We start from the raw sequence: 27,956 nt of genomic DNA on the forward strand, positions 1-27,956 counted from the left end.
CCGAAGCCAGGTCTTGTCTTACAGGTTTTTACTTTTTTTAACAAAAGACACAGGAGTGGGAGGCCACTGTCTCAATCCCTCCTGTGCACAGTTTGTGTCTGGGACAGGAATTTGCGTCCCATGAGAGGCTGGGAAGAGAACCTGAACCTCAGAGGTGGATCTGGGGAAGGCTCAGAAGAGGTGTCCCTGGTCCAGGGGGATGAAGGCAGGTATCCTAAAAACTGATGGTGAGGAGAGGAGTGAAGGAGCCCAGAGGGACTGGGCATGGGTGCTTGCGGACTGCTGGGAAGAAAGACCTGGCTAAACTACCAGGGGTGAAGGGCTGAGGGGAGCTCTGAGAGGGGAATAACAGCCCAGACAGGTTGTTCCAAAGGGCCAAGGCTACTGGGGAAAAGCAAAAGGTCTCTCCTTAGTCACCTAGGACCCTGCATAGGAGCCTGCCGGCTCCGGTGCCATGCTCAGGGACAAATGGGATGCAACTGGCTACAGCAGCCTCTCTTGCCCCTGCTCACATGGCTCTTGAAACCAGTCCTAATACAACAGGCATTAGGCATGTCCTAACCAGACATGCCCTGACACTCAGCCCTCTGATTTTATTTCAAGCCTAGTCTCCCTCAGGTTGTCTGAAGCAGCTTATTTCTTCTTGAAATTTGCTCTTAATATTCCATTTCAGCAGGAAGAACATGAGATCCCAGCTGGCACCCAGGCTCTCCATCGTCACCCAACTTCGGAGACACTTGGGGCCGCCTCAAAGTGCACTAAGAGCAGGTACCTCTGTGTTGATTCAAGAGAAACCATCCTCCCTCCTGAGCTTTATAAGAAGCCCAAAAGTGATGTGAGCAGCTTCTTGGAGCTTTTTGCATTTCTCCTATGCTACGTGGTATTTCAGTGGGGGCTGTTGGCTGAGGGGATGGATCTTGTGGACCTCTCAGTGCTGGCTGAGGTGGCCATCCACCAACAGTGTGTGCCCCAGGCCAGGTGTCCCAAGCAGCAGTGGTGCCTGCAGGCAGTTGAACCTTCAGAAGCAAAGGCTGGGTTTATCTAACCATGGGCTCTGGTGGCGCTGGTTGTCCCACACCAGGGACAGGCTGAGGGAGGAAAGGGGCATTCCTGGGGCAGCCCCGTTGTGGTGGCCTTCCATGTCACATTTCCCTTGAAAGGAAAGTCACCTGGAAAACTTTGGAGATTAGATTAATCTCCAAATCCCAGGAGAAGGGGGTCTTGACTCTGGCACTTTAGGTGATGTCATCATGTTTTAATAACAGCCACAACCATGTGCCAGTGATGTTTCACCAAGAAATGTTTCAAATCTCTCCAGGCAGAAAGGACATTCATATCCTGCACACCCAACACCCCCATTACAAATTAATATTTAAATTACTATTTACAGAAACTCATACTTGGTGTTGGGAGGGCCACACATGGAGAACTGTGCCCAGTTTGGGGCTGCCCAGTGTGAAAAGGATGAAGAGGAACCAAACAGGTCCAGTGGAGGGCTGGCAACTGAGTCAGGGTCCCAGAGCACTCGCCCCATGAGTAGAGGTGGAAGGAGCTGGGTTGGTTTCACCTAGCAGAGACCAGGCTAAGACACCTGGTAACCACCCACAACTAAAGATGATGGAGCCTAGCTCTTCTGGGTGGTTCCAAGTGATCAAACAAAGAGTAACAACCACAAATTGCACTCCAGGAGTTTTAGGTTGGTTTTGAGGAAAAGCTTCTTCCCAAGGAAGAACAGCCCCAGGCCAGGTCACCAGCAAGGGAGGAATCCCCATGCTTGGAGGGTTTCAAGGCTTGGATAGACAAGGCTGTAGCTGCCCCACCTAGTATTGGTGATAGTCCTGCTCCAAGCAGGAGGCTGGCCTGGAGACCCCCAGAAACCGCATCCAGCCAAAATTTTTATGATAAAAAGACATAGTAAGACTGGAGCTGAAGTTAAGGATTGGGGCTAAGGTTGTTTTTTCAGTGGTTCAGCCCAATTCAGAATGTTCTTACGAGCTTTGGCAGTGTTGCTTACACCAGCTGGGCAATTACCAAACAGACATTCCCTAAATTTGGTGGCACTACAAAGGTCTGATTGCAAGTCTGTCCATACTCAGGAAAACTGCAAATATTTCAGTGATGTGTGATTTTTAGTGAATACAGTAGCACAAACCTGCTGCAGATATAGTTATAGTTACTTTAAAGGAAAAGTATGATCTAAGCCTCAGCTGCTTCTCCTGGCTGAGCCACTAAAAATGTTTTAAGGCATTTCTACCCTAAAACAACTACCCTCTATTTGGGTAAAATAGCCCAACTTGCATGTTGAGAAACCAGAGGGTCCTCTGTGCTCCCTGGCAGGTCCCTTCCCCACTGTGGTCCACAGTGGAGAGGATGAAGCCCCTTCTGGATGGATAGTTTCCAGTGTTCCTTGAAATATGCATTGGTGTTGGTGGCCTTTTCATCATGATGCACACATGGGGAAGTGTAATTTCAACAACCTCTACCAAGACAGCGTTCCTTGCTTGAAAACTGAGCTCCGCTCCCTTCTATGCTAAGTGACAGTAATCTTTGCTTTAATTGGAAAAGAAAAGGAAGAAGGGACAGAACATCCTTGACAAAGGAACTAATGACTCAAATGCTGGGAAAGCCAGGGCCCCCAAGGGACTGTGCAGCTCACAGCATAGATTTTTAATGACTTACAGAGATTGGAGGTTTGGAAGATCTCTCAGTGCCTCTGCAGGGATGCGACTCAGCTGATTGTTCTGCAACATCCTATAATTAGAAAAAAGAAAACTTTGTTTTGTTTTGTTGTTTTTTTTTTTTTTTTTAAAAAAAGCCTGACACAAAATGGAGGATGTTTCTGCATGTTTCTGAAGCTGTCCTGAACTCTTGTTGGAAAGCTAGAGGGGTTGGAAAGCACCACGTTGGTCACCCAGGGATCTTAAGCAAGGTTGCAGGCTGCTGGCAGGTGAGCTGCAGTCCAGGCTGGTCCAGAATCCTGCAGCAGAAGGTCCCAGGGAAAGTCAAAGAAGCTGGTGAGGGGAGCTGTGAGGGAGCACAAGTCTTATGAGGAGAGGCTGAGGGAGCTGGGGGTGTTCAGCCTGGAAAAAAGGAGGCTGAGGGGAGACCTTCTCACTCTCTACAACTCCCTGAAAGGAGGGTGTAGCCAGGGGGGGTTGGTCTCTTGTCCCAAGGAACAGTTGATAGGACAAGAGGAAATGACCTCAGGTTGCACCAGGGGAGGTTTAGGATGGATATTGGGAAAAATTTCTTCACAGAAAAGGTTATCAATCATTGGAAGAGGCTGCCCAGGGAAGTGGTGGAGTCACCATCCCTGGAGATATTTAAAAGATTAGTAAATGTGGTGCTGAGGGACATGGTTTAGTGGTGGTTTTGGCAGTGTTAGGTTAATGGCTGGACTCTATGATCTTAAAGGTCTTTTCAACCTAAACAATTCTGTGATTCTATCCACTGGGAGCATGTGACATAAAGGGGTCTCTCCACTTCATACATGCATCTGTTAGTCAAAATTAATAACCAGTGCTTTCAGCTGAGTTGTCCCATATTTATACTTGTGTAAGACATCCTTCTCCCAGTGTGTGTCGGTGGTGGTTACCTCTGCAGGGTCTATGGAAACTAGCCTGTGGGCAGGTTTCTTATTCAACTTGTGGGACAGTTGCAAACACAATGGATGAGGAGCCACTTCATAGCTGTTTGCTAAGGGGCTTTGCAGCATTGGCACAACTTGCAGCAGAAACTGGAGGTGTTGTGGAGAAAAGCCAAACCAGCCCAGGGGCTTTGAGACAGCAGGTGACTGGGTCTCTTGGGATGAATGTGCAGGACCCAGGAGGACTTCTCAGAAATGGAAGTGAGCATAGGGCATGGAGAAGGGCCATGGACACTGAGGTAACTAAACAAGTGACTGCAGAGGAGGAGACACTGGGGGCAGTGCTCCTGTCCCAGGGACGGGTGTCTGACCAGCTCTAGTGATTCAGGCAGGCTCAGAACCAGACCCCAGGAGTATTTCTGATCTTGTTGACTGCTATCCTCTCTCACTGACCCCAAAGAGCACCACACGTGAATTACTGGGTTTACCATCTCTGTACCTCTGGAAAGGCTAAGTTTTTGACTCTGGACCAGCCTCTGTCCTAAACCTACTTATCCCTTCCGGAATTGGGACATCATGGGCGCATGCTCCTCTGGAAAAGAGAGACATCTCAGTGTAGTATCTGGGCTGGGGAAAGTGCCTGAAGTAAGGAACGTTTTACATATATGAGGTTTCTGTTTCCAAAACCTTCAAGGACTGGTTGGAGATGACATGAAAAGGAAAATGGTGCTTAGGGGGCTGTCGTAATTACTACCAGTATCAAAGGGACGCCGCATGGCCTTAGTAGAGAGGGACAGCCCAAAGAGTACTGATGCAAGCAAGAAACTTTCCCATTGCTGTGACTTCTAGCTTTACTGCAGAGGATTCAGAGGTCTGTCATGAAAGGAAAGGTGGAAAAAGACAACTGTAGAGACAATCTTTAAAAAAGGGAAGTGATAGGCCACACAACTCTTCAATGTCTGGACAAAAATGGGGACTTACTATTAACACACAGAAGAAAAAGCAGGGAAACAAGCAACTGTCAGTAGTAGCTAGTGAAAAAGAGTTGGGCCAAAGCAATCTAGGTTTTTTCTATACAGGGTAAAAGGCTATGAGAATGGAGGGGCAAGCATAGACATCATCTACCATGACTTTAGTTTTACTTTAGCAAGATGTTAAATATTGGCATGCAATGCAGGAGAGAAGACCCATTGGATGTGGCAAAAAAGGCAGCAGAGACGCCATACTCAAATTACTAAATGGTTTCCTCTCAAATGAAGAGCCTGTTTAAGGGTCTATAGCATCTCTCCTGGAGATGACACTCAGAATTATTGCTAAGGACCCAAGTGATAGCTGGGAGAGGAAGCTTGTTACCTCTGCTGACAACACGGGGCTGCACAAGGCACCTTCCACATACGAGGAGGGGAGCAGAGGTTGGCTAATGTGGGAGAGCAGCTGGAAAATGCAGGATGCTGCAGGGAGACCAAGAGAAACGCTCTGTGGATCGACAGGGGTAGCCTGCTGCACAAATACAGCTGAGCATGGGCATGCAGCCCTGACGAAACCGCCTGGGGGTCATGGGGATCCAGGAAGACCTGAGGCAAGACAAACTTGCTCTTGGGGGAGACCCTGTGGGGGTGGCTAAATGGGGCTCTGAGGAGCAGGACACCAGCTGTGATCCTTCTGCACCTCTTGATGTTGGGCCGGCTTTGGCCAGGCTATGCTGTCCCATCTGCCCTGCAGAACATGGGGCAGCAGGAGACCAGACAGAGGACAATGGGCAGAAGGATGAGGAAATGCCGGATTCTTGCCCATGGGGAAACTGGAATAGAAATTACAAGGGTGGTAGAAGAATGTAATTGCGATAATTCGGTCTAGAAGAGAAAAGGCTCAGGAGGTAGCGTGGGAATGTCAGGCACAGAGATGTGCAGGGGCCTCCACACCACTCCTCACCAGTGGGGCTGGGTGGTGCCTGAAGTGGATCCCTCTGGCCATGCCCCCCCTCCTGCATCTCATGTGCAAAGCTGGTCCATGGGCAGCACAAGTGGCCCCTAGAGTCCCGGTGCACGCACAGGGCAGTCCGAGCCTTAGACACCCTGGCAGTCTCAGATCCCTGCTCCATCAACTCCTAATTTTCCTCAAATCACCCTGTTGTACCTGACTCCCAACATCCTGCTATTCTCAAAATACTTCCCCTGTTCACTTTGCTGGGTGGTCTTCTCACCACCTGCTCGGCATGGCCATGGGCCAAGTGCAGGGACCACAGAGCACCACGAGCTTCCTTGCTGCTGCACCCAGAGCCAGCTCCCACAGGGTGCACGCTGCAAGGCTGGCGGGACCCCTCTGAGATGAAGGTCACCCATGGAGGACATGGTGGGCTGGTGGCTGCTGGCAGAGGTGTGAACTGTGCCCTGGCAAGTCCGTAATCATTGGCCCTGGTTCTTACGTGTCATGTTAAATCATTCTTGAGTATTATTTTTTTTCATAAATGGCCCTTTCAACAATAAGATGTAACATGACTTTGGCAAGAGCTCAAATAATTGTACCAAAACCTGGAGGTTGATGTCAAGGAGGTCCCTACACACTAGCAGGAGCACATTTCCTCGCCGTGGCATCTGGTTCCTTGGGCTGCCCTTTATTGGGATACTACCTGTCTATGTGGTGACATTTCTCCTTTTGAGATGCTTTTTGGTGGCATTTCTCCTTTTTGGGTCTTGTATAAGATGGAGGACAGTGCTGTAGCTCACTGAGGAGAGCACCCACAACAGGAGTCCTGGGTCCAGGCCAGCTCCAAGGATGGCTGATGCATTCTGCATTAAGGGGTCACTGCATGACTTGTGTGAACAGCACTGCAAAGAGGGAACAACTCTGCAAACCACTCATCTCCTGACTTCATCTCCCTGAAAGCCTCAGACATGCCCTGTCACCTCCCTGCATTCATGCTCCCCCTGGAAAGGAAGCTCTGCTCCAGGGTATGTGCATGGAGCGTGGTGCAGGGATCTACATCAGGATCCTAGGTGTGCCGCAGGGTGATCAGCTGAGGCACAGACATGGACTGTGAATCTGGACCTCAGTCCACAAGATCGCAGCAACCCTGAGAACTCAGGTCGCATTGGCCTCAGCCTTTCTCCATCAGCATCTGTCTTTGCTCCTGCCCCTCCAACAGCTCCTGGCTCCAATTTGAACAAAATTCCTGAACTTCACTAGCTTTCCTACTGCAAGCTGCTGTGAAGCAGCAGGCTGGGGACAGCCTTAGTCAGAGCTTGACTTCTTGTACCTATGGCGCAATCTCACCACCTGCCCAGCCCTATGCCCACTCTGGTTGGTGCAGTTTCTCAGTTACTGAGTGGAATTTTCTGTCTTCAGGCAGCTGTATCAGCAAGTAAAATCCTACAACTACCAAATGCTGTAGCACCAGGCCTTCTGGACAAGCTGAGGACGTTGATGAACATCACAAGCAAAGACCATTCAGATCATTCAGACCATTTAAAACCTGGGCTGGATAATGCACTGTTCAGGTGACCATACCATAACTTGCAGACACTGGGAGACATGGACACACAACCTGCTATCCACAGCAGTCTGGCTGGAACCAGTATAAATCAGAAATCTTCAGAGGTCACATTTTATTTTCAGAAGTAGGAGGATTATTGGTTGGCAGAGACCACACCTGAACGACCAGAAAAATGCTGGGATCAGGTCCCATCACACCAGGATCCTTGCACAAGAGAGTCTCAGCAGACTTCCAACCCTCAGAGGTACAAGCCTGTGCATGATAAAATGTCCCCATCTTGGGAGGCTGAAGTGACTCAGCCAGCACAGTCAAAGGGCTGTTATTGCTTGAGGCATCTGTGCCTGGAGCCTGTGCATGGGGATTAAAGACATTCCAACCTCTGCACGTTCCTCTTCCCTCCCCATGGGAGCGTCTCTTGGATGTGCCACACCATTCCCTTTGTCTCAAAGCCATTTCTTTTCTGCACAGGCTCAGGGTTGTCAAAGAGGTAGGGTCTGTCTGCAGAGTCCTGAAGTGTCCCAAGCCACCTGCAAACCTGCCATCCTGGGGCAACATGGCTTTTTTGATGTTTTTTGATGTGTGTTTACAAGGCAGGCTAGTCAGTGCCTGTCCTGGACCACATGAGATGCTGTGATTGCAGCTCAGGAGGAAAAGAGAAGGAGGGACCAGTGGGGGTGGCCATTGCTAGGGCCCATCCAGCCAGGAGATGTGGCATGTGTGGAGCAAGGCCACTCTTGTCAGGCTCAATCCAGCCTACCCGTTGATGGAGACCAGCCATGGGCAGAGTGTGGGTGGGAGCGGCTGCAGGTCAACACGCTTGTGCAGGCAGGTGCTGGGCAGCACTCAGGCCACCGTCTGAGCAGGCAGGCTGTGGGCAGCGGTGGGTCTGCACGCTCATGCAGACCGGTTGAGGCGTGCTGAGGAACGGAGCAGCGTGGTGGGCCACCCCAGCTGGCTGCTGCGTGTGCGGGGTCTGCAGCCAAGAGGATGCACCCAGGCATTTTGCCCTCCACATTTTGGGGTGAGGCAGGCTCAGGTTGTGGTTATACTTGGAGTCTTTCCCTGCGGAGTTCAGTGTGGGATTCCTTCTTGGCTAAGTGCTGCTGCTGCTGCAGCATGTTCAGCCAGGAACGTAAGAGCCTGGCAATCCCGCTTGTGCGGCAGAGCGTTTGATGAGGGATACATGTGCGAGGGTGGGATGTGGTGTGAAGCCGTGCAGCACAAGCTCAGCCACATGGCCAGTTGGGATGGATGCTTCCTGGCTGATGGAGCTCCATCCAGGGCACTCAGAGGTGAGGGGCATCCAGGCAACTCACAAGGAGGTCTGGAAGGATGGAGAAATTTCCCACTTTCGAGAGACTCTGTTTTAGCATCATATTCTGCCACTCCGGAAAGCTCCAAGACTGGGAGAGCATGGACTATGGAGTTAATTTTGCAAGGGGAAGACCTTGGCAGAGGAAACCAGCCTATGGACCTGGTTTCTAGTGTTCCTAGGACTGAAGCACAGACCCAGGAGCATCAACCTCCGTGGGGAGTGTGTGGGTTGGTCATGGGGCAGAGCAGAGCCCCTGGGAGAGGTGCACTTGCAAAGCCTCTTTGCAAAGGGATGTACCCATCAGTTGAAAAGACTTCAGAGAACCAGCTACCACTGCTGAGCCTCTGTTACTGTCAGTCTGCACTCATCCTAGGGGAGCCGAGGAGGACACATTTCTCCTTGCAATTGGTTGGAGCTGGCTCAAGACTTGGTACGTGAAGATCTCAGCATATTCCCCTGTGTCACAATGTTTTGTTGGTAGTGGGGCAGCTTGGCTCTTCACTTGCTCTCTTCCAAGTCTCCACACACCTGCTTCCCTGGGTGTACCCCTGCATGGTTTCTGCACAGGCCTATCTTCATGGCCACTTTCCAGGTGGTTTTTGTGCAGTGTAGCAGCCAGAGGAAGCAGAGCCAAGAATCTGGTCCTGCTTCCAGTAGCTCTGGGATTCACTCTGAGGGCAGGGAGAGCACCATCTGCACAGGCAGGTTTATGGAGGAATTCCCAGGGTGTTTCCCATCCTTTTTTTAAACATAAACTAATTTTCTGGAAAGACCGGGAAAGCACCAGGCCCCTTGACAGCCCAAGATGTATGTGAGAGTTTCCTTGTGGACATGCACGTGACCGCAATTACCTCTAAGGCCCTAGCACATTAAAATTAAATTATGAAAATTGTTACCCTCCTCAGCTACCACCTCTTTCCTCAGGGGACACTGCTGTCACCAGAGGTAAGGTGTCTGATCCTGCTGTGAGTCAGCTCCTGAATAACTACAGGGTTCGGCTTGTCAGGTTTAGGGCAGCCGTTCCCAACTCCAGCCATGCCTGTCACCTGTCGAACCTCAGCCATCCTGTGACACAGCATCCACATCTGTAGTTGCAATGCGTTCTGAATATCCTTGGTGTCAACTGCTCCAAAACCTGCTAGTCCTGTCTTCAGAGAGGAAGAACACTAATTTTCTTCCTTACTGCAGCAGCAGCTTGTATTTAAGGGTTTATGTCCATCCTCATTCACTTCCCCTTCAGGTTAAGTCACCCCAATTGACTCCTTTAGTTCATCACCAGACTCCTGATCCTTCTCACCATTTTTAAATAAAGCAATTTGTTTTTCTACTTCAGGGGACTGAGGACCCAGTGTTCTACCCCTCCAGGACACCCTGGCTGCAGAAACAAACCCATACACAGGACCAAGAGCCCCAGGAATTATGTTGGTCCTTGCATGACAGCTGTCCACCTGGATGAGCTTCCCCATCCCAGCAGGTTGCAGAGAGCACCCATGGGATCTATTACGGGGGCTTACACTCCCCTTTCCCAAGTGTGGAAGGAGAACCAGGGCCAATGATTACGGACTTGCCAGGGCACAGTTCACACCTCTGCCAGCAGCCACCAGCCCACCATGTCCTCCATGGGTGACCTTCATCTCAGAGGGGTCCCGCCAGCCTTGCAGCGTGCACCCTGTGGGAGCTGGCTCTGGGTGCAGCAGCAAGGAAGCTCGTGGTGCTCTGTGGTCCCTGCACTTGGCCCATGGCCATGCCGAGCAGGTGGTGAGAAGACCACCCAGCAAAGTGAACAGGGGAAGTATTTTGAGAATAGCAGGATGTTGGGAGTCAGGTACAACAGGGTGATTTGAGGAAAATTAGGAGTTGATGGAGCAGGGATCTGAGACTGCCAGGGTGTCTAAGGCTCGGACTGCCCTGTGCGTGCACCGGGACTCTAGGGGCCACTTGTGCTGCCCATGGACCAGCTTTGCACATGAGATGCAGGAGGGGGGGGCATGGCCAGAGGGATCCACTTCAGGCACCACCCAGCCCCACTGGTGAGGAGTGGTGTGGAGGCCCCTGCACATCTCCGTGCCTGACATTCCCACGCTACCTCCTGAGCCTTTTCTCTTCTAGACCGAATTATCGCAATTACATTCTTCTACCACCCTTGTAATTTCTATTCCAGTTTCCCCATGGGCAAGAATCTGGAATCCAGGAAGGACACTTATTTCCCCCTATCCCTGAGGAGATGGAGCAGATCCTGCTGAGCTGCTGTGGTGTCACCAGCCCCAACCAGCTTCCTGCTGCAGTGACCTGAAGGACCTGAATCATAACCTGAATGAAACACATGGTGGCCTTCACCTGTTTTCTTCAGCACCTCATACTTTTCCTCAGCCATTTTTCAGTAGAGGAAATCAGTGAGAGTCCCCATCCTTGCCAAGAACCCTTCTAATGTGATTAAGCATGATGCTCCTAAGGTCTGTCCTGACAAAATTTCTAGTTCTGTTCCAGAAAATTTCCGGGGACCAGTCTATCTTTTCCATGTCCCTCACTGCTGGCCTCACTCTCATGGTGACAGAGAAATAGATAAGGGTGAATGATTACTGTTCCTGGAGGGTGCAGGGACCCACGACTGCATCCACCAACGACCTCACTCCTGTGCAGCCCACAGTATCACCAGATCTTCTCTTGTAGCTAGAGCACATGACAACCCAACATACTCTGCAAACCTGGCCAGAAAAGCATCAGAGTCTTTGGAAAGTGAAATTGAAATGCTCCCAGTGATATGAGGGCTGGCAGTGCCCCTGCTTTTAGGAAGCAGGAACTTCTTTAAATAAGAGGCTCATGGCAGGGTCCGGATGGGCCAGTCACTGTGTGCATCAACCCTTCCTTCCCTGGCCTTGCAGCGGGGCTAGTCCTCTGCATATCTCCATGAGGAAGGTTGGGGGGTTAGAGTAAATTTAAGGGCACCCTGCAGCCAGAGGGGTTGGTATGACAGCCCAAGTACCACCCTGCGTCACTGGGCACAACCCGGCTGAGAGCAAGGCAGGTTGTCCTCAGGCATAAGAACACCAACTTCAGCCAACAGGACAGCCTGGAGCAAGCTTCTCTATGCAACCATTTCCAAGCTGGAAATGCTCAGATCTTCAAGCCTCTCCTTGCAATGGGGTCACTCGTGAACGTGTCCCACCTGGTGCTGCCCCGTGGTGGAGCACACTGGGTGTGCTGCCACCCGCGGGGAGCCGCACGGGCTCCGTAAAGGAGGCATCGCTCTTGTACTCTGCATCAGTAGTTACCTGGGCCTGACACAAATAGAAATTGATCAAAAGCTGCTTTAAAAGCTCCCGCGTTCCTGGAGTAGAAAGTTCCTCTTGTTGAAATTGGGTGGGAGAGCTGCGGTTTTTCCTCAGTTCCTTTGATTTGTTGCCTAATGCAGGGGATGGATAAATCTCTAAGCCCTGAGATTTAGGGCAGGATTCATACTTTACATCTTCAGAAGACGTAGTAAACAGCCCTCTACTCTAATCCTGGGAGCAGGTTTGTACCTGCTCACTCTGTATAAACTGGACCGGCTACAACAATTTCACATTGCGGCTGAGTTCAAAACATCCCCTTGGGGATGAAATGCTTATTGCAGGAGATTTTTAAGATGGTTCCTGAAAGGGAGAAAGGGACTCCCACCTCAATACCCTGCACAGACCCTGCTGGACTGTCACACAGATGGAAAAAGTGGTGTGACTGCATGAGCAGTTAGACACCCTGCACCGCAGCGAAATACCCTGGGGAGGAACTTGCTGGTAACCTTCGTCACTCAGACCTTCCCCACTGGACAGGCAGAGGTGGGTGGCCTGCCCACAATGACAAGGAAGATTTTGTTTACCAGGGCTGGCGGCTTCCAGGCATGGCCTGATGTCTGCAGTGTTCCTGGACCCAGCTGCATGTGTCCCCATCGCCCCCATGGGCAGACTGGGCACAGGCTGAAGTCAGACTGTGCAAGGATCCCACCCTTCCCAGGAACAGGTCACTTCAGAGTCTTGCAGAAGCCTCCTGGGCCATGCAGAAGTTTGCAGCAAGAGCAGGCTGATTCAAAAAAGGGGCACTTGAGCTGGGCAGAGCACAGGAGCTTTCCACAGCGCCTGCCAGGCTGCAGGTGTCTGGACTTTTGGGTTGCTCCAGCACAGCCCCAAGGTGCTGTAGCAGAGCAGATGGGGGAAAATTTGGAGTCTGGGGGTCAACACAATTGGATGACACCATGTCAGGGTATTTGGTGGGTTTTATGCAAAATGTGAACCTCTGCTGATTCTCCAGTGGTGTGTTTTCACACAGCATGGAGGGCTGTGCCCTGGAGGTGACCTGCTCATGGTTTGCTGTAGCAGAAGTGAGGAAGCAGTGCAGGGGGGGAGGGTGGTCCTTGCGGTGGGAAACAGCTCCCCACTTACCAAGGGGCATGTTAGCCAGCATGGGTTTAACAACTGACACCCCACTTGTAACCTTGCATCCCCCTCTGCGTGGCTGCAAATCCCCATGCACGGTCAGTGCCAAGGGGTGCGGGGAGGCGGGGGCGGTGGTGGCTCCGCAGACGGGAGTGAGTTACTTACAGAATCTTCAGGCTGTAGAGGCCAGAGAAAGCTTCTCCTGGGATCCTGGAGATCTGGTTTCCAGAGAGGCGTCTGCAGTGAAAAGAAGAGCCGGTAACGTGTCGGCATCCTTGTAATGATAGTCCCTTGTCTGCAGAGGCTTAACGACTCATGCCTCTTGCCACACTCCCCCTGGAGTCCCCCTGCTGAGCTGTGGTCATGCACTTGGGCAACCTTGGCATATGATCCCCTCTTGCAGCTCGAGGAATAGGCAAAGAAAATAATGGCTTGTTACTCCTGCCAGACTGGAAGCCACTGGTTTTGGCATCCAGTGACAGCTCATGGCCCAAGTCATTCCCTGGATACCCACGGAGGACCCTGTTCCATAGAAACTACAGCACAGGCAGCCTGGGAGAGGGACCTCTGCTCGAGGGCACTGATCAACCCACAGACTCTGCTCTGCACCAGATGCCTGGCAGTGAGGGTGGAGCAGGAGAAGAGCTATTTTCTACTCATGCATGGTCCTGGGAGGACTATCCCTAAATCATGGATCCTTATCTATACCTTTTGTCTGCATGTGGCCTGTTTCTGCATCCTGCAGGTTCTCCTTTGTCCTGTCCATCAAGGCTCGATGACAACTGATTTACTTCCATTCCCTTATTCCCAGCCCTGCTTTGACTCATGTGATTATAGCTAAAGCCCAGCTCCTTCAACACTGAGTTTGGTATCACTGCTGCGAGGGGAGACAGGAAGGGACTGGACATGGGGAGTACCATGCAGAGCCAGCTCATCTGAGTATGGCTTCCAAAACCAGGACAGAAAAGTCAAAAGTGTTTCTTGAATGATCTATGGCTGGAGAAAACCGTAGGAGGAAAGATGAGGATAGGAACAATGCAGTTTGGGAAGGCTGATGAATGAAGATAGGGATGATGAATGAAGGGATGGGAGAGGAAGACAAAGTGAAGAGCAGCATCACGAAGGAAAGCGGCACCATCGGGGACTGAGAGCAAAGAGCAGGGGACAGGGGACAACATTCAGAACTGGTTGAAAGAATTTATCCAAGGAAGCCTGTGGGATTCACCATTGTACAACGTCATCTGATCAGAGCGCTCAAATTTAGCAAGGCCCAGAGCAGGCTGGGGCATTAACAATATTTGGATTTTTCATTGACATTGGAAACTGCATCACTGTTACCGTCACTTTCACTGATGAGACAGTGGTTCCGAGAGACCATGATGGTGGAGCCTCATGGAGTGGATTGGAGCCTTTGGTGGAGCCAGGAGTAAAGTCTAGGACTCTTGAGTCTAAACTTGACCTAAGGAGAATCTTTTCCTTTTCCTCCCATTTCTCCCATGAGGAAAAATGTGGACCAAGTCCCAATGCCCATCAGCCAGAAAAAAATGAAGGCAGGTTCAACAACCTGATTAAGAGTTCAAATTGCTGCTGCTTTTGTTCTTCATCTTCTGATTCCCAAGTGGTCAAACAGAGGTCAAGGCTGGACCGGGTGAGAAACTTGTCTGCTTGACTTGGAGTATTGCATCTCCCGAAAGGAGACAGTGAACATAATTTGTGACCAGGCTCATCTTCACCCTCTCAGAAACTCTAAGCCAGGCCCAAGAGGTCAGGCACAGATGTTGGCATGCTTCTTTTATTCATTTAGCATTGACAAACCCCGTTTCTTTTTAGATGTTTTGGCTGCGAAGGAGACAGGTATCAAGGATGAGCAGCGCAGTCCAGGCTGGAAACAGAGTGTTGCAGTGAGGACTCTGCAAAGGTCATGGAGAGGATCTGAGCTGGTTTGGGGAGCCACATTCACCAGTGGTGGAGCAGGCATGTGCGGGTGCCCGAGCTTTCTCCCTCCCTGTCTCTCCCCTCGGGAATCTAGAGAAAATTGCTCCCATAATTAGGCCTCCGACAGCATAAACAGCACAGGGTCGTCTCTTTAATGTGTGTGAGCACGTTGTAACCTGCCTCTCTGCAGTATGCAAGCTGGCTGGCAGGCTGGGCTATTTGTCACTTGGGGGCTGTGATTTGGGGTAATTGCTCCTTTTGATTGCTGATTTCCACATGGGAGGGAGTGTTGTCCAGGAGACTGGAGTGCTCGCCCGGAGGGGAGCTGTTCCTGCACAGCATCCTCAGCCTGCTCCCAGCATCAGTCCTACCAGGCAGTTTGCTGGGGGGTGGGCTGTCGGTCCTCACCTCCCCGAGCTTCTGTCTGACCCCATGCCTTCGCTGGCAGCAGCCTACATGCATTCATGGTTAAATGTGCCTCTCAATTTGTTTCCTGGCAGCTCTGCACCTTTATGCTTACTTTCCTGGGTGTGTTTGAGTGTTTGCCGGGTCCCTAAATCTGGGACCTCCAGGATGTCCCGGTTTGAAGTAAAACCGAACCAATTTTCTGTTCTGTAACTTTACATCCTAGCTAGGCCTCCTCTAACTCTCTGAAATTAACGGCATATTGTGGAGAAAACTGCTCGTTCTCAGAGTGATAAGACCAATGTTTGTGCTCCATGCCAAGGAATGGTATGCAGGGAGGCCCTTGCTTATACTTATTGCTATAACAACCAAGGTCAACCAGTTTCGTTATTTGCCCCCTTAGAGGGTCGGAAACGGAAAAAACGTAGAGGGGTCACATCGGTGGGGAGGAGCGGACAGGACAGGTGACCCAAACCTGACCAACTAGGGTATTCCATCCCATCTGCCCCATGCTCAGTATAAAAGCTGAGGGATCAAAGGGTCAGCCCCTTTCCTGCGATGGCCGACGTCCAGAGAGGACTCTGTCTGTTCATCTGCCTTTGATCCCGATCCGTGTGTTCCTGACTCCAGAGCTGGAATCCAGTTCCCATTCGTCACTGAGTCCAGTCTGGGACTTCCCCAGTGCCTGCCGGTGATGTAACTGACATCCTGGGAGCTTGATATGGTTTTGTATATATTGTATCTATTTCATTATTTTCTTCTTTATTTTTATTTTAATATTAATTTTTCATTAAAGTAGTTTAGTTCATTCTAAACTTCTGAATCTCCTTATCTCTTTCTCCTCCTCTCTCCTCTTTTGGGGAAAACCAACTCTGTGGGACACGCCCTGGTTTCACTGGGCACCATCTCTCATGAATCTAGAGGCATAAAGCATCCCCCAGCCTCAGGAAAGTTACCCGTGCCCCCCTGTTGCTGCTGCTTCTGTCCTTGGCCCTGCTACACTAAGACTATGCCATGTCCATGGCTCACCTCTGGCTCCTGTCTCCTCTCTCTCTAGCTTTACATCCTCCCTGCTGCCAGGGCAGCCTACCTCCCCTCCCCAAGGTGTAGAGCTCCATGCTGAGCCAAGGAGCAGACACAAAGGGAGGCACTAGCCATGACCAATTCACTCAATCCACCTCCCAAGGCAATTGCCAGTGTCATTGGGGTCCAAGATGGGCTCTGCTTACTTGTATGCATGCAGAGACTGGGAGGTGGGACATGTCTGTGTTCGAGCACACAGGCTGAGGTTTTGCTTTGCTAGAGGGGTACGTGGCCCAGACGTGCACACAGGGTCTGGAGGCATGGCCTTTGGGGTTTGCTATGCCTCCCAGGACAGGAGCTGCGTGATGCTGTGGGTGGTAGCCAGGTGTCCCAGGCAAGGGGGCACAGCTGTCCCATCTCTCCGAGATTAGGCCAGGGATAGGTAAGTCTTCTGGGATATCATGTCCAGCAGGAGGAGTGGCCACTGGGAAGAGATGACTGCTTCCATGTCATGTGCTCTTGTGCCAGTTTTGCATTTGAGACCCAAGACAAAAAAGGCTCTCTGTGTGTTGACCCTTCCTCTGTCCATCGTCAGTTGGAAATCTCCCTAGCACTTGGTTCCCTCTGTCCCTCTCACTCTCACTCTAGAAATCTCCCAGCCTGGCAGAGAGGCACCTGTTGAACACATCTCCAGAAGTCAGGCCCCACAAGAAATTCACTGAAATGGTCCCTTCCTTTCTATTTAAAAGTGAATAATACCATTTGAAGCGATGATGCCAATGTGACTTCCCCTGAGACGGCTCTTTGTTTGCTCTTTTCATGGAGGAGAATGAAGCAAATAACCCCACCAAGAAGGACTGAGAGGTGGCGTTCCCTTGTACCCTGAGCACACAGGGGGAAGAGGAGCTGTTCTTGCAGCTGGTGCACAGCACATGAGCTCTGCTCCAGGCCTGCTCAGGTCTCTTTTTAGGATAGGCAGACTTGATTCAGCTGTATGACTTGCCATCCTGGAGCTTACTCTGTGAGATAGGGTTGGGAGAAAGGGAAAGCTCTGGATTTAAAGTGACTGATGGAAGAGGGAGAGAAGGGGCAGGTGGAAGGGGAGGGTGGAACCCACAGCTGGCTGACTTGCTTCGGAAAGCTCTTGTGTTAGGTGGATTTTAAATTCTGTTCCCCCCTGGCCTTCCCCACTCCTGTGATTTCTGGGAATGTTCCTTCAGGCTTTGATCTGCATTCCCAATACACTCCAAGTTGGAACAAACTCATGGTTTACCACCTCATGGGTGCTGCAGTTCAGTTACCACGGGCTCCCACCCCCTCCTGTATCTTGGGCTTCTTGGTCATGCTACAACTTTCATGGCACGCCCAAAGGCTGTTTGTTGGGCATGATCGCTCATGTCATGTGCTCAGGCAACACGATGATGTCCTTATCATTCACATTAGGAGGCAGGAACGTTGCCCATTGGCAGGACAGGACAAACATGTGTGTCCATATCCCAGTGGAATTTTCCCCTTGCCAGATCTTTACTGAGCATGTCAGCCTCCCCCTTTGATCTCCTGCTCTGGTTCATTTCTCAAACTCTAACACTGTCAAGGCAGAATCTGTGCCCAGATAAACTCTCTGCGCTCCTGCCTAAACAGTGTCATCACACCAAGACCGTGCCATCCCCTGGGCGCACAGGAGACCAAGGGCTCTGTGTTATGTTTGAGTTTGTTCTCAAGCTGGTACAAAGCAAGAATGAAGCCAATTAAGTCATGCAAGTGAAAACATGGTACATTTGAGGAAAGAGCCAAGCTTGGACTCTCCCTTTCCACACAGGAATCTGCAGCTGGTCCTAGTCTTGTATCACCTGGAGGTGTCTCTAACGTGGTCTTTGCTGTCTTGTTCCATCCCTGAGGAGGAGACTATGCAGTCCTGTTTCTATTCAGTGCCCCCACCAAATGCCTGTTCCAACTCGATAGATTGATGACATTCGTTTCTTTTGTTTATGGTCCTCAAGCCAGTTTTCAGCCCACACGAATGTTCATACGCAACCTAGTTTGGATTCATTTGCCAAGTAAGATTTAATAAGACACAACTCCTTAATGAACTACCCAATACAGGACACTGAATGCCTTCACTCCATCACCTTATATTGTAAACTGTCAAGGTTTTTCAGGGGAGATTTGTTCCCCCCAAGCTTTCAGAGCAGTTTTGTCTTTTGACTCTACTCTGGGTCCCCCACTTGGGGTACCCCCAGAACAGAATTAGTAATTTGGAAGGCATTTTTCAGGAAAATTGGGGCCAGCTATCCTTGCTTGCAAGGATTTTTCAAATGCTGAATACTATCCCCAGCCTAACTGGCGTAGGAAAAGAATTGAAATCTCTACATTTTCAGAACATTTTGAATTTGGCTTGGGCTCCTTCAATACCTTGACTTTATTTTTCAATGCACAAGATGGAGAACCCCCTAGAAGCCCTCCTTCCCTGTCCTCACCCGTACCTTGGCCAACATCTGTCTTTGCACCATGTCAGATTGCACAGTGGTCACCTTTGGAAGGCTTCATCAGAAGAATTATCTTTTAACCCTCTCTCTCTGCTGTTGCCCACCCACTGAATCAACAACTGGTGTTGTCCTCTGCCACGGAACAATATCAACCAGGAGCACAGAAGAGCCACAGCATTGTGCTCCATCTCAGCATCCTGGTACCTTCTCAGACACAGGAGCTAGGCAGTGTCCTGGGGGAAGCACGGTACCCAGGCATTCAGAGAAGCTCCAGCTCCTCACCTAAAGGCATCTGGAAAAGCAGAGCTGTGTCAGGCAAGGCAGGTACCAAGGGAGCAGTGATGCTGCCTTCAAATCTTAACACGGTAAAGCAAGATCATGGCCCTACAAGCATTTGTCTCCCTGCCAGAGACCTCTGCGGCCTCCTTTGTCATGGAAACCCACTAAAGCTGCTCTCCTAGGAGTACTCTGCTCCAGACATGTTACTACACTGGTCCAGGAAATGCTTTTCACCATGGTGCCAGCACGTTTGAACATTGCCCAGAAATGTCAACACCCCTTTAAACAGCAGAGCTATCACTCCAGAAGGACTCATGGCCCAAAGCCAGCATTACTGCAGCGCTGCCTCTTACAAGAATGAGGTTGCCTTGAAGTGAGACCCTGTGCTGGACAATACGCCCAAAGATGGGTGTTTCAGATGTCTGGGAGCTGACATGGGTGGCAGTGGGTGCTCCGACAGCAGGCAGGGGCACACCGCAGCAGTGCTGGTGCTCTGTAACCCGTGATGGCTCCACCAGTCCTTGCACCTGCATGGGAAGAGGAGTGGGAAGGTGGTTTCTTCCCTGCTGCAGGGGAGAAGGAGAGGGCTGCTGTGCTCACATTCCCAGCATATGTGATTGCATTTTATTTTGTTTTGCTTTAACGCTGTTTCTTGGCCTCCAGTCCCTTGAGGTGCAAGAGCTGCCTGGGAAAGGGAACAGCCTGCCAGGGGAGGCCACAGTGTGTGTCCTGCTGTGCCTGCACCGGTGCAGAGGCATGGCACTCCCCGTGACGGTGAGTCCCTCTGCCCGCAGGGCCTGAGAAGAGGCAGGTGAAAGAGCCAGTGGCTGGGAAGGGGTCTGATCTTGCCGCTGTGCCCCGAAGCAAGAGGTGAATGGCAATGAACACCTGCCTTTGGCTGCAGTTTCTCTTCTTGGCACCAAACACTCCTGTTTGGATTCAAAGCGTGGTAACAAAGCCCTTGCCGGCGAACACATTTCAACATGTCATTATTCCCAGGCTGGCTTTCAAGATCCTCTTTCTATTCCTTCTGTACTGATTGCTCTTGTTTCTCTTGGCTCCCAGCTCTGGCTTTTCAGGCTTCATTAACTGGAATTTATTAGCAATTTTAAACATTCTTCCTGCTGCCAAAAAGAGAGAAAGAAAGAAAAGAAGAAAAAAAAAAAAAAGAAAGAAACAAAGAGGAGACACACTAAACTCTGGGCTGCTCCCTGCCTGTGTGAGGCCCAGGTCTGAACACCTCTGTCACTGGAGGCTTTCTTTGGAGGGAAGGACCGTCGAGTGCCTGGGCTGGGACTGTGCCTGCTCCCAGCACAGCCTCTCCTGTCCCTGCCCTGTTTCCCCACTGGAGCTGGAGGCTGGTGGTGACAGAGGAGGGCACAGACTGGTGGAGAGCCGTCGGAGAGGCGTCCTTGGTGGCGTTGCCTTTTCAAAGCTGGCTGAGACTGGAGAATCTGGTCTCTTGGCAGCCTCTGAGCATGAGCACTAATTGCATCCGCAACACCTTCCTGAGCAGCTCGCAGTAAAAACTAATGACTAACAGGTCCCGGCACACCTGAGAGGCCTGTTCTCATCACTGGATGGATGGGTAAATAGAGGCACTGGCAGGGAAAATTGCTTTACCAGGACCACACAGTGAGCGAGCAGTTTGAGCTGGAGCAGTCCTGGTGCCCTTCATCTGTGCCCTAACCACTGCGTTGCCTCCAGTCCCTTGTGTGACACAGCCATTCGGTCTCCAGAGGGGAGCTGAGCCAATGCAGAAATGTCCTGTGGGACACAGCTCGGCTGGACACACAGTGGTGTGGCCTGGGTGGTCACTTTGCTGTCCTCAAGACCCTCAGGTGCCACTCTGCTGTCACTTGCTCCCTGCACACCCTCACCCAGCATGGGTGCCTGCAGAGGACTGACATACTTGGGTCTCAGGTGGATCCAGCAACCAAGATTCACGGTGCTCCACAGCAGCCTGAAGGGTGTGCAACATGGCACATTTGTCTTCATGGGACACGTGTGTTTCATGTACCCCTTTTTGCAGCTTTCTTTTCCCCTTCCCATTATTCCTGTTCCTCGGTTGAACCCCAGCTCCATGAATAAGCCGAGCCTTGAGTCCAGCTGATCTCTGACCATCATGAAACTCCAGCTTCATGGGGAGCCTGAGATGGTGCTAGAATAGAGGCACAAAACCAGCAGGAATCATAAAAGGTGTGAAACACCAGCTCTGCTCCAAGCTGCTGTGACCCTGGGCTACAGGGGCTAGATCTAACGAGAGAAGATTGGCAGCAGCAAAACAGGAGAGAGGAACTATAAGGAACTCATGGAGGAGGCAAAGGAACATGGAGTTTCTCTATCAGAGAGGGTTACAGGTCATACTCACATGTGTTCAAGGGCCAGGGGTGTCAGGAGTTTCTGGGATGTTTTTAAGCATTAGACCAAGGTAAAAATGTCCTTAACATATAAGACTTTCCATGGGACTTGAAAAGCAGATTTGAAAGTCTGTGTTGAATTTGGCAAATATTTTTGGCTGAGGAACCTGTGATTTTTTTTCAGAATGTTCAAGCATCTTATTTAAGGCATCTTTGCAATAAAGTCAATACCATTTGAAATACCATTTTCTTTTCAAGTTTGACCCAAAGTAAAAGACTAAAGGTTAAGAAGCAACCTGAAAATGAAACAAAACTTTCTATTTCGGGTCAGGGACCTCTTTTGGGTTGACCAAAGCCCCAGAACATCAATGGAATTGAATTTTGCCAGTTTAGTCTTCAGTTGCTGTGTCCTCCAGCCTGTTACTCACCCAGTTTATCAAGGATGTAACAGGGAACATAATAGGGTATGAGGCAGGTTGGGGCTGTAAGGTCACCCAAAATCACCGGTGAAGCCTGCTAAAAGGTTTCCATCTGACTGAAGACAGGCACTTGCAGCAAGATGTGCTGTAACAGAGCCCTCTTCGTTCTTGTCAGCCCTTCTCTGCCAGGAGGTCAGGCAGGCAGGCAGGTCTTCCTTCTCCCTAGGAAGGACTAGCACTGAGAAACCTGGATTGTCCCTCATTGCTCAGCAGGGTTTGCTGGTCTTCACTGACTCAGCATGCCCCAGCACGGGTAGCTTCCTCCATAGGGAGAGCAGACAGAAGGCTTGGTCTTGTGTGCTGCATGTTGTCCCAGTAGACCCAAGGGAATACGTTCAGGGTAGATGAAATCTGCACAGATTTGAGCTGTGAAACCTGAACAAACTTCTATTGAGAATGTGTAAATAGGCAGGATTTGTTTGCCTGATTCTTGTGCAGAGCCCAGCACAGAGAATGACCCCATCCCAAATGTGATGGTCCTGATGTAATGTTTTGGGATGAAAGTTTGGTAAAGATATAAATGAAAGGAAGAGTGGAAGTGTCAGGCAAGTTTTATTACTGGTCAATGGCAGTCCTGTGAATAACCATAAAATCACAGAATTTTTTAAGTTGGAAAAAATCTTTAAGATCATTGAGTCCAACCGTTAATGTATATGCACACACTGTCCCTGTCTAGAATCTGTCACTTTAGATTTCTGATAATATATAAAAATCCTTTCTTTTTTGGTTTCCATAAATAAAAGTGTATTATTGCTATTAAATTCTAGCATGAACTTGGATATGCATAGATATATAATGATGCAGTTTCCAATTATTCTCCTGTAATGTTTTTTCCTATTCAAAATACCTTTGCTTTCTGAATGAGAACTTGTGGCATTTTGAACCTCTAGTAAAATGTTCTCTAAGAACTTTCAATTATTTTTCAGATTTTCCTGTTTAAATTTTTCCTCTTTGCTTCATTCATAATTATTTTTGGCTCTGGGAAGCTGGCTCTTTTGGAGCCTATGAATATTTATTCATTTCTGGTTGAGACTGTTGTGTTTGTACATGACAGGTAATCAGGACACAATTGCTTGCAGCAAGACAACTGTTAATTATATACAACAGAGTATGGTCTCTGTGTGTGAAAAGCTGTACTACCCCCAGTGAATGCTTTGTGTGTCCACACTTCAACACAGATGTTGAAAAAATGGAAAGAGAAAGCCAACAAGGTGGATGCAAGGTCTTGAAAAACCCACCTTCTGTGGGTAGCTCGAGGCCCAAAGCTAAAGAAGGATAAAAAATGACTCCTGCTCAGTCTGTAAAGGCCTAAAGGAGAGGGGAGTTCAGGCAGCTAGGGTCCTTACGAGTCTAATGAATAGAAACTACAGGCAGATGAAGATGAGTTGCAAGACATTTGAAGTTAAAAACCTATAGTATGATTTGATAATTATGTGATTTGATCTGTTATGGGAATAATGATCATCGATATCTGGTCTGGTTTCTTCAGTCAAGGCTGAATGTTCAGAGAAGTAAGTTTGTCTTTGCATATGTGTGTCCACCTAAGCATGTACACTCACCTGCAAACTCTTTTCTAAGTGCACAGACAGGACTTTCTGCTCATGACAGTGCTCCCCGAGTGCTGCACAGAGCCACACAGCAGAGAGGCTCCTGCCAGCAGGGTGTTTGACGGGTGAGCACCACAACCTCTGCACGTCACTGCCATTACACGGAATTACTGGATATGAGTGATTCAGGGTCTCTCCGCTACAGAACATGTGGGATAGTACATCTGGGAGATGAAAATGCCTTCTTTCAGGGTAATGAATATACCTTTTCTGTAGGAAATTCTGACATTTTTTGGAAACTAGCATTTTTGAAATGTCGCTGTCGTGTGTGGCGGTGGCTACAAGAACTGATTCAGTAAAGTGTTTCATTTAGACAGAATAAGCTGTAATAAGTGTTATATATCCAGTAAGTTTACAACACACACATCAAATGCAGCACTAATAGAAGTATTTCATGCAATGTAATAATAGTGTTTTGAAGAAAGTGAGTTTTCCAACAGAAGCTATTGTGTTGAAAGGAGCAACAGCATGAGAATAACACCTGGAGGTATTTCTCATGGTCAAGTGGAATAAGACCATACAGGTGCAATTTACCCATGCAGAAATGGCCAACCTCAATCCTCTGCCCCCCAGGCTCCCATTTTTGGGGCTCCTAAGGGATTCCAGTGGTTTCTAATGCTGGTGGTTAATTTTCACACTTTCAGAAGTAGAGCCACTCCTTCACTGACACACAGCCACATGTCGATCCCCGGGGATTGCGATCGCTGCTGTGTCTGAGTGTGCCTGCTCAGACCGCGGTACACACTGGTGCATGATGGGGCACCATAGCCTCTGGGGCAAATTTTTTGGACTTCAATTGCCCAGACTCATTGACATCTGAACTGCAAAGTGCTTGGGAGCTAAGGTGTCTCTGGACGGCAGGAGGCTGTGAGGGGGGCCCTGTATGCAGAAGGGTGAACAAAGCTCCCTGGTTGCTGGCTCTGCTCCAGGCTACAGAGTTGATTTTTGCATAATGGACTGGGTCCTCTTTTATTTTGGCTTTTGGTACATGCACCATTTCAGCCTCAAGGTAATGACCTCAGTCAAACTCCTAAGCTAGAGTAGAAAATAAACCCTCTCCCAGCATGCAGCCTCCTTCCACCTCGGCCTGTAGCCCCAGTGACAACACTGGGGGTTTCCACCAGAGCCACAGACATCCTCTCCGGTGTCCCCCGCCATCCGGACCACGGTCTGCGCAGTGCAGCCCCTACATACTTACAGCTCCTCCAGGAAGCGCAGGTGACAGAGGGTGCTGGGCTGCAGCCGGCTGATGTTGTTCATGCTCAGATCTCTAGTGGGGAAGAAAGACAGAAGTCTCTGATCAGTCACGCTGTGGTTTGCACAGAATAACCCCCAATGCCAGGCTCTGTGTCCCCTTTCTGCCAAGAGGGAAGATGAGAAGCTCCTGCAAAACATCTCAGCATGAGCATCTTATGTCGGCCCAGGCTCTGCCTGCAAAGGAATGGAGAGGAGTAACCAGAGAGAGACACTTGCTCCTTCAGGGTGGTCTGCCTGAGCTTCTCCCATTATGGAGCAAGTTAGGACATTTCCTACCAGCACAAGCAGTATTAGTGTCTTAGAATTTTTGGAGAATGACCAGGAAGCCCAGTCACGCTGCAGTAGGACAGTATGTCCTTGGGCCCAAAAGTATCTTTCTGTGACCACTGGTCATGCCAGCCACCACAGGGAGCTTTTCCAGATAGACAGCTGCTTTTGAGGAGAGAGCAAGCCATGGAGGAAGGGGTACATCCTATTGGACAAGCCTGCTCTAAACTGGAAAAACTAGAGAACAACGCCAGGAATGAGGGCTGGAGGTCAGCTATGTGGGTGACAAAGTCTGAGTTTGTGGGGTGGGAGGAATCTGTCTGATTGTGCTTGTCTCAGTGTTTGCAATTTCCAGCTAAAGGCTCAGCTCCTGTCTGCTTCGGGTCTGACAGACCCTCACAGAGGACCCAGGGGGTCCAGAGGGTCTGCTGAGTCTTAAGCCCTTAGCGCATTACAGAGTCACTGTGAGCTGCCCACTGCAGAACTGTCATCGTCTTAGGATGAAAGAGCAGCAAAGTGTGCAGCAAATGGTGCATTAGATCAGCTGGTAGTTGGTAAAAAAAAAGATGCTTCTGGACTCTGAGACTCTCCAGAAGGTCTGATACGGAAAGGTGCAACCCTGCCATCATGAGCAGATGCACATGAAGAAAACTGCTCTTGTGACCCAAGTCTAGAACAAACTGTGCCCAGGTGACTGCAAGTGAGCATCAATTTTTACAACCATGTGGAAAGACAAGGCTGAATTAAAAGCTGGTGTGGTTGGGAATGAAAGGGCCATGTCCCTTATCAAGCAAAGCAATCCCAGTCAAATGCCATCAGAGGCATCAGGTAGGCCCATGTGAGGCAGAAGTGGCTAGTTTTGATCATTGTGTATAGACAGGACAACACTTGCCTCCTTCAGAGTGCCTAGGCTAAATGGCAGAGGTAGACAGATGTCTCTCTTGTAATGTGAGAATGAGGAGATACAACATAAAATTAAAGGCATTTAACTTTACTCTTTCCTCCAGTCAGTATCACAGACTCATGAGCCTAAGGAAGGATGTAACCCCCCCAATATCAGTGGGAATCTGTCTTGGTGTTGGACAAATGCATGGAGGAAGGAGACTTTTGCCAAGGACAAGGATGAAGCATGAAGGAGAAAAGTTCCTCAGCAAAACCCAGCCACACAAGAGGGACCTCTCTGAGCTGGCTGCCGCCTGCACAGCACACCCTCATGTGAACTGAGATCCTGTAGACCCAAGAGGTGAGACTCAACTACTCAAATTCCTTTGTATTCTTCAGTGAGAAAATTCCAGAGTTCTGCTAGTAAAAAGGCTTTAAAAGTTTGAGGACGTGGGCTTCTTCATTTTGCACCATTTTCCACACCCCCTCCTCCAGCCCCCCCCATCTCCCCTTTCTGACCAGATCTATCTGGTGTTGGTGGAAGCAGGTTACACCTAGGGAGGATCTTTACAGTTTCTCTGGAGATGTGTCCTGTGACAAAACTGTGCAGTTTCGTGAGCCATATTTGACGATAGTCCTAGAAAAGTTTGGCTTTTTTGATTTGTAACTTTCTCCTTTCCAGAGAAGTGGTGGCAAAATCCCCAAAAGACCTATGAGAGTCCAAAATTCTGTTTTCAGAATGAATGCAAAAATAGTTATTGTATGCATTGTTCTGTGTGCAACACTTCATTCTATATTTGGATGATCCTGTGATAGAATAGAAGGGTTAAAATAATATTTTGTGCTGCTTCTATTTTTATTTTTAAATCCCTGAGGGCGGTTGCTACTTAGCACCCATTAAAACATCTTTTTTTCCTACATCAAAGTGTCTCCTGTTTATGTTGTAATGAATCCGTCTGATGTTTTGACATGTTGTGAAACAATGTAAAAATAACGAAAAATGAAAGGCTATGAAACAAAACACAGATCTGAAACATCCAAGATCTCCTTGAAATTCCAAGGCATATTTCTTAAGTTGCCTTCTGCTGGCAGTATAGGGAATACTCCTTGCTCGCCACAGGAGACACTTTTCAAGTCTCATTGAATTGCATTTTGGGTGCCCAGTTCCTTCCTAGGCACGATGATGATGATGATGATGATGATGATGATGATGATGATGATGAGCCACATGTCCCACACCCCTGGGCGGGTGGCCAGGGGTTGCAGGGATGTGCAGACCCCATCAGTCCTACCCAGCAGCACATCAGTATGTGACTGGTGGTAATGGGGAGGCTAAAGATGTTTTGAATCCTTCTTTCTCCACCTTGATCCATACCCTGAAGAGGAACAAAATACACTGGTTTCTGAAGAAATCTTCCAAAAGGCAGAGGAGAAATACCATTAGCCCATCACTGTGACAGCCTCCCAGCTCCACATTGCACATCTTTTCTTTAAATGCTCCCCTCCCTCACTCTCTTTGCCTCTGGGTCTCCTGGCCACAGACAGGTCTGAGGGAAGGAACTCTCTCCCATCATCCCTAGGGGCAGTGAAGAAATATCCAGCCCTGATTTCCAAGGCTGTTGCATGGGGAACATTTTGGATCATTTTATTTAAAACTCACTGTTTTTTGGGGTGTTTGAATGCTCTGGTGATTCACAGTCCTGCAGGACTCAAGTGTAACACACTTACACTCACAATACTGAAAAGAGGATGCCCATAGTGCAAACCCTGGTAGTGGTCTGCTAGCTACTGAACATCAAGGCAAATATGGTGTCAGTGAATGTAGGACTGTGTTTTCCATGTTTTCCATTAACTCTCCAGTGTGATATGCCATGGGGGCCCCACATCAGCTTCTCTAGAGCAGTTGACATCACACTTGGCTTGATGTGGTGGAGTTCCTGGACTGGCCATGGTACGAGGACAGCACAGAGCGAGTGGTGCAAGGACAGATGGTGTGAAGGAAGAACGAGTTCCTCCAAGGGCTGGAAATGAGCTTCCTGAGCAGAGTCCTAGGCTCAGTGATTTTGCTAGCCACAAAAGTACAAGACGCTTCTCCACAGACTGTCCATGCTTGTGTGAAAGCTGAGGCACAGGATTCTTGCCTAAAGTGTTGTGGGAGTAAATATTTGACTTA

At 49.5% G+C, this 27,956-nt stretch overlaps 1 protein-coding gene across 1 annotated transcript in view; it reads right to left on the bottom strand.

Annotated features, from left to right (window-relative positions):
• Positions 1–27,956, bottom strand: part of LGR6 (leucine rich repeat containing G protein-coupled receptor 6) — a 148,180-nt gene that overhangs the window by 69,956 nt on the left and 50,268 nt on the right. The window contains exons 2-4 of the mRNA XM_074163212.1: positions 24,576–24,647; positions 12,969–13,040; positions 2,680–2,751 (exon numbers count right to left, since the gene is read on the bottom strand). Of these exons, the coding sequence (XP_074019313.1) occupies positions 2,680–2,751; positions 12,969–13,040; positions 24,576–24,647 (216 nt within the window). The remainder of the gene's footprint in view (positions 1–2,679; positions 2,752–12,968; positions 13,041–24,575; positions 24,648–27,956) is intronic.

This window comes from Numenius arquata, chromosome 24, assembly GCF_964106895.1.
Source record: "Numenius arquata chromosome 24, bNumArq3.hap1.1, whole genome shotgun sequence".
Classification (NCBI taxonomy): Eukaryota; Metazoa; Chordata; class Aves; order Charadriiformes; family Scolopacidae; genus Numenius; species Numenius arquata.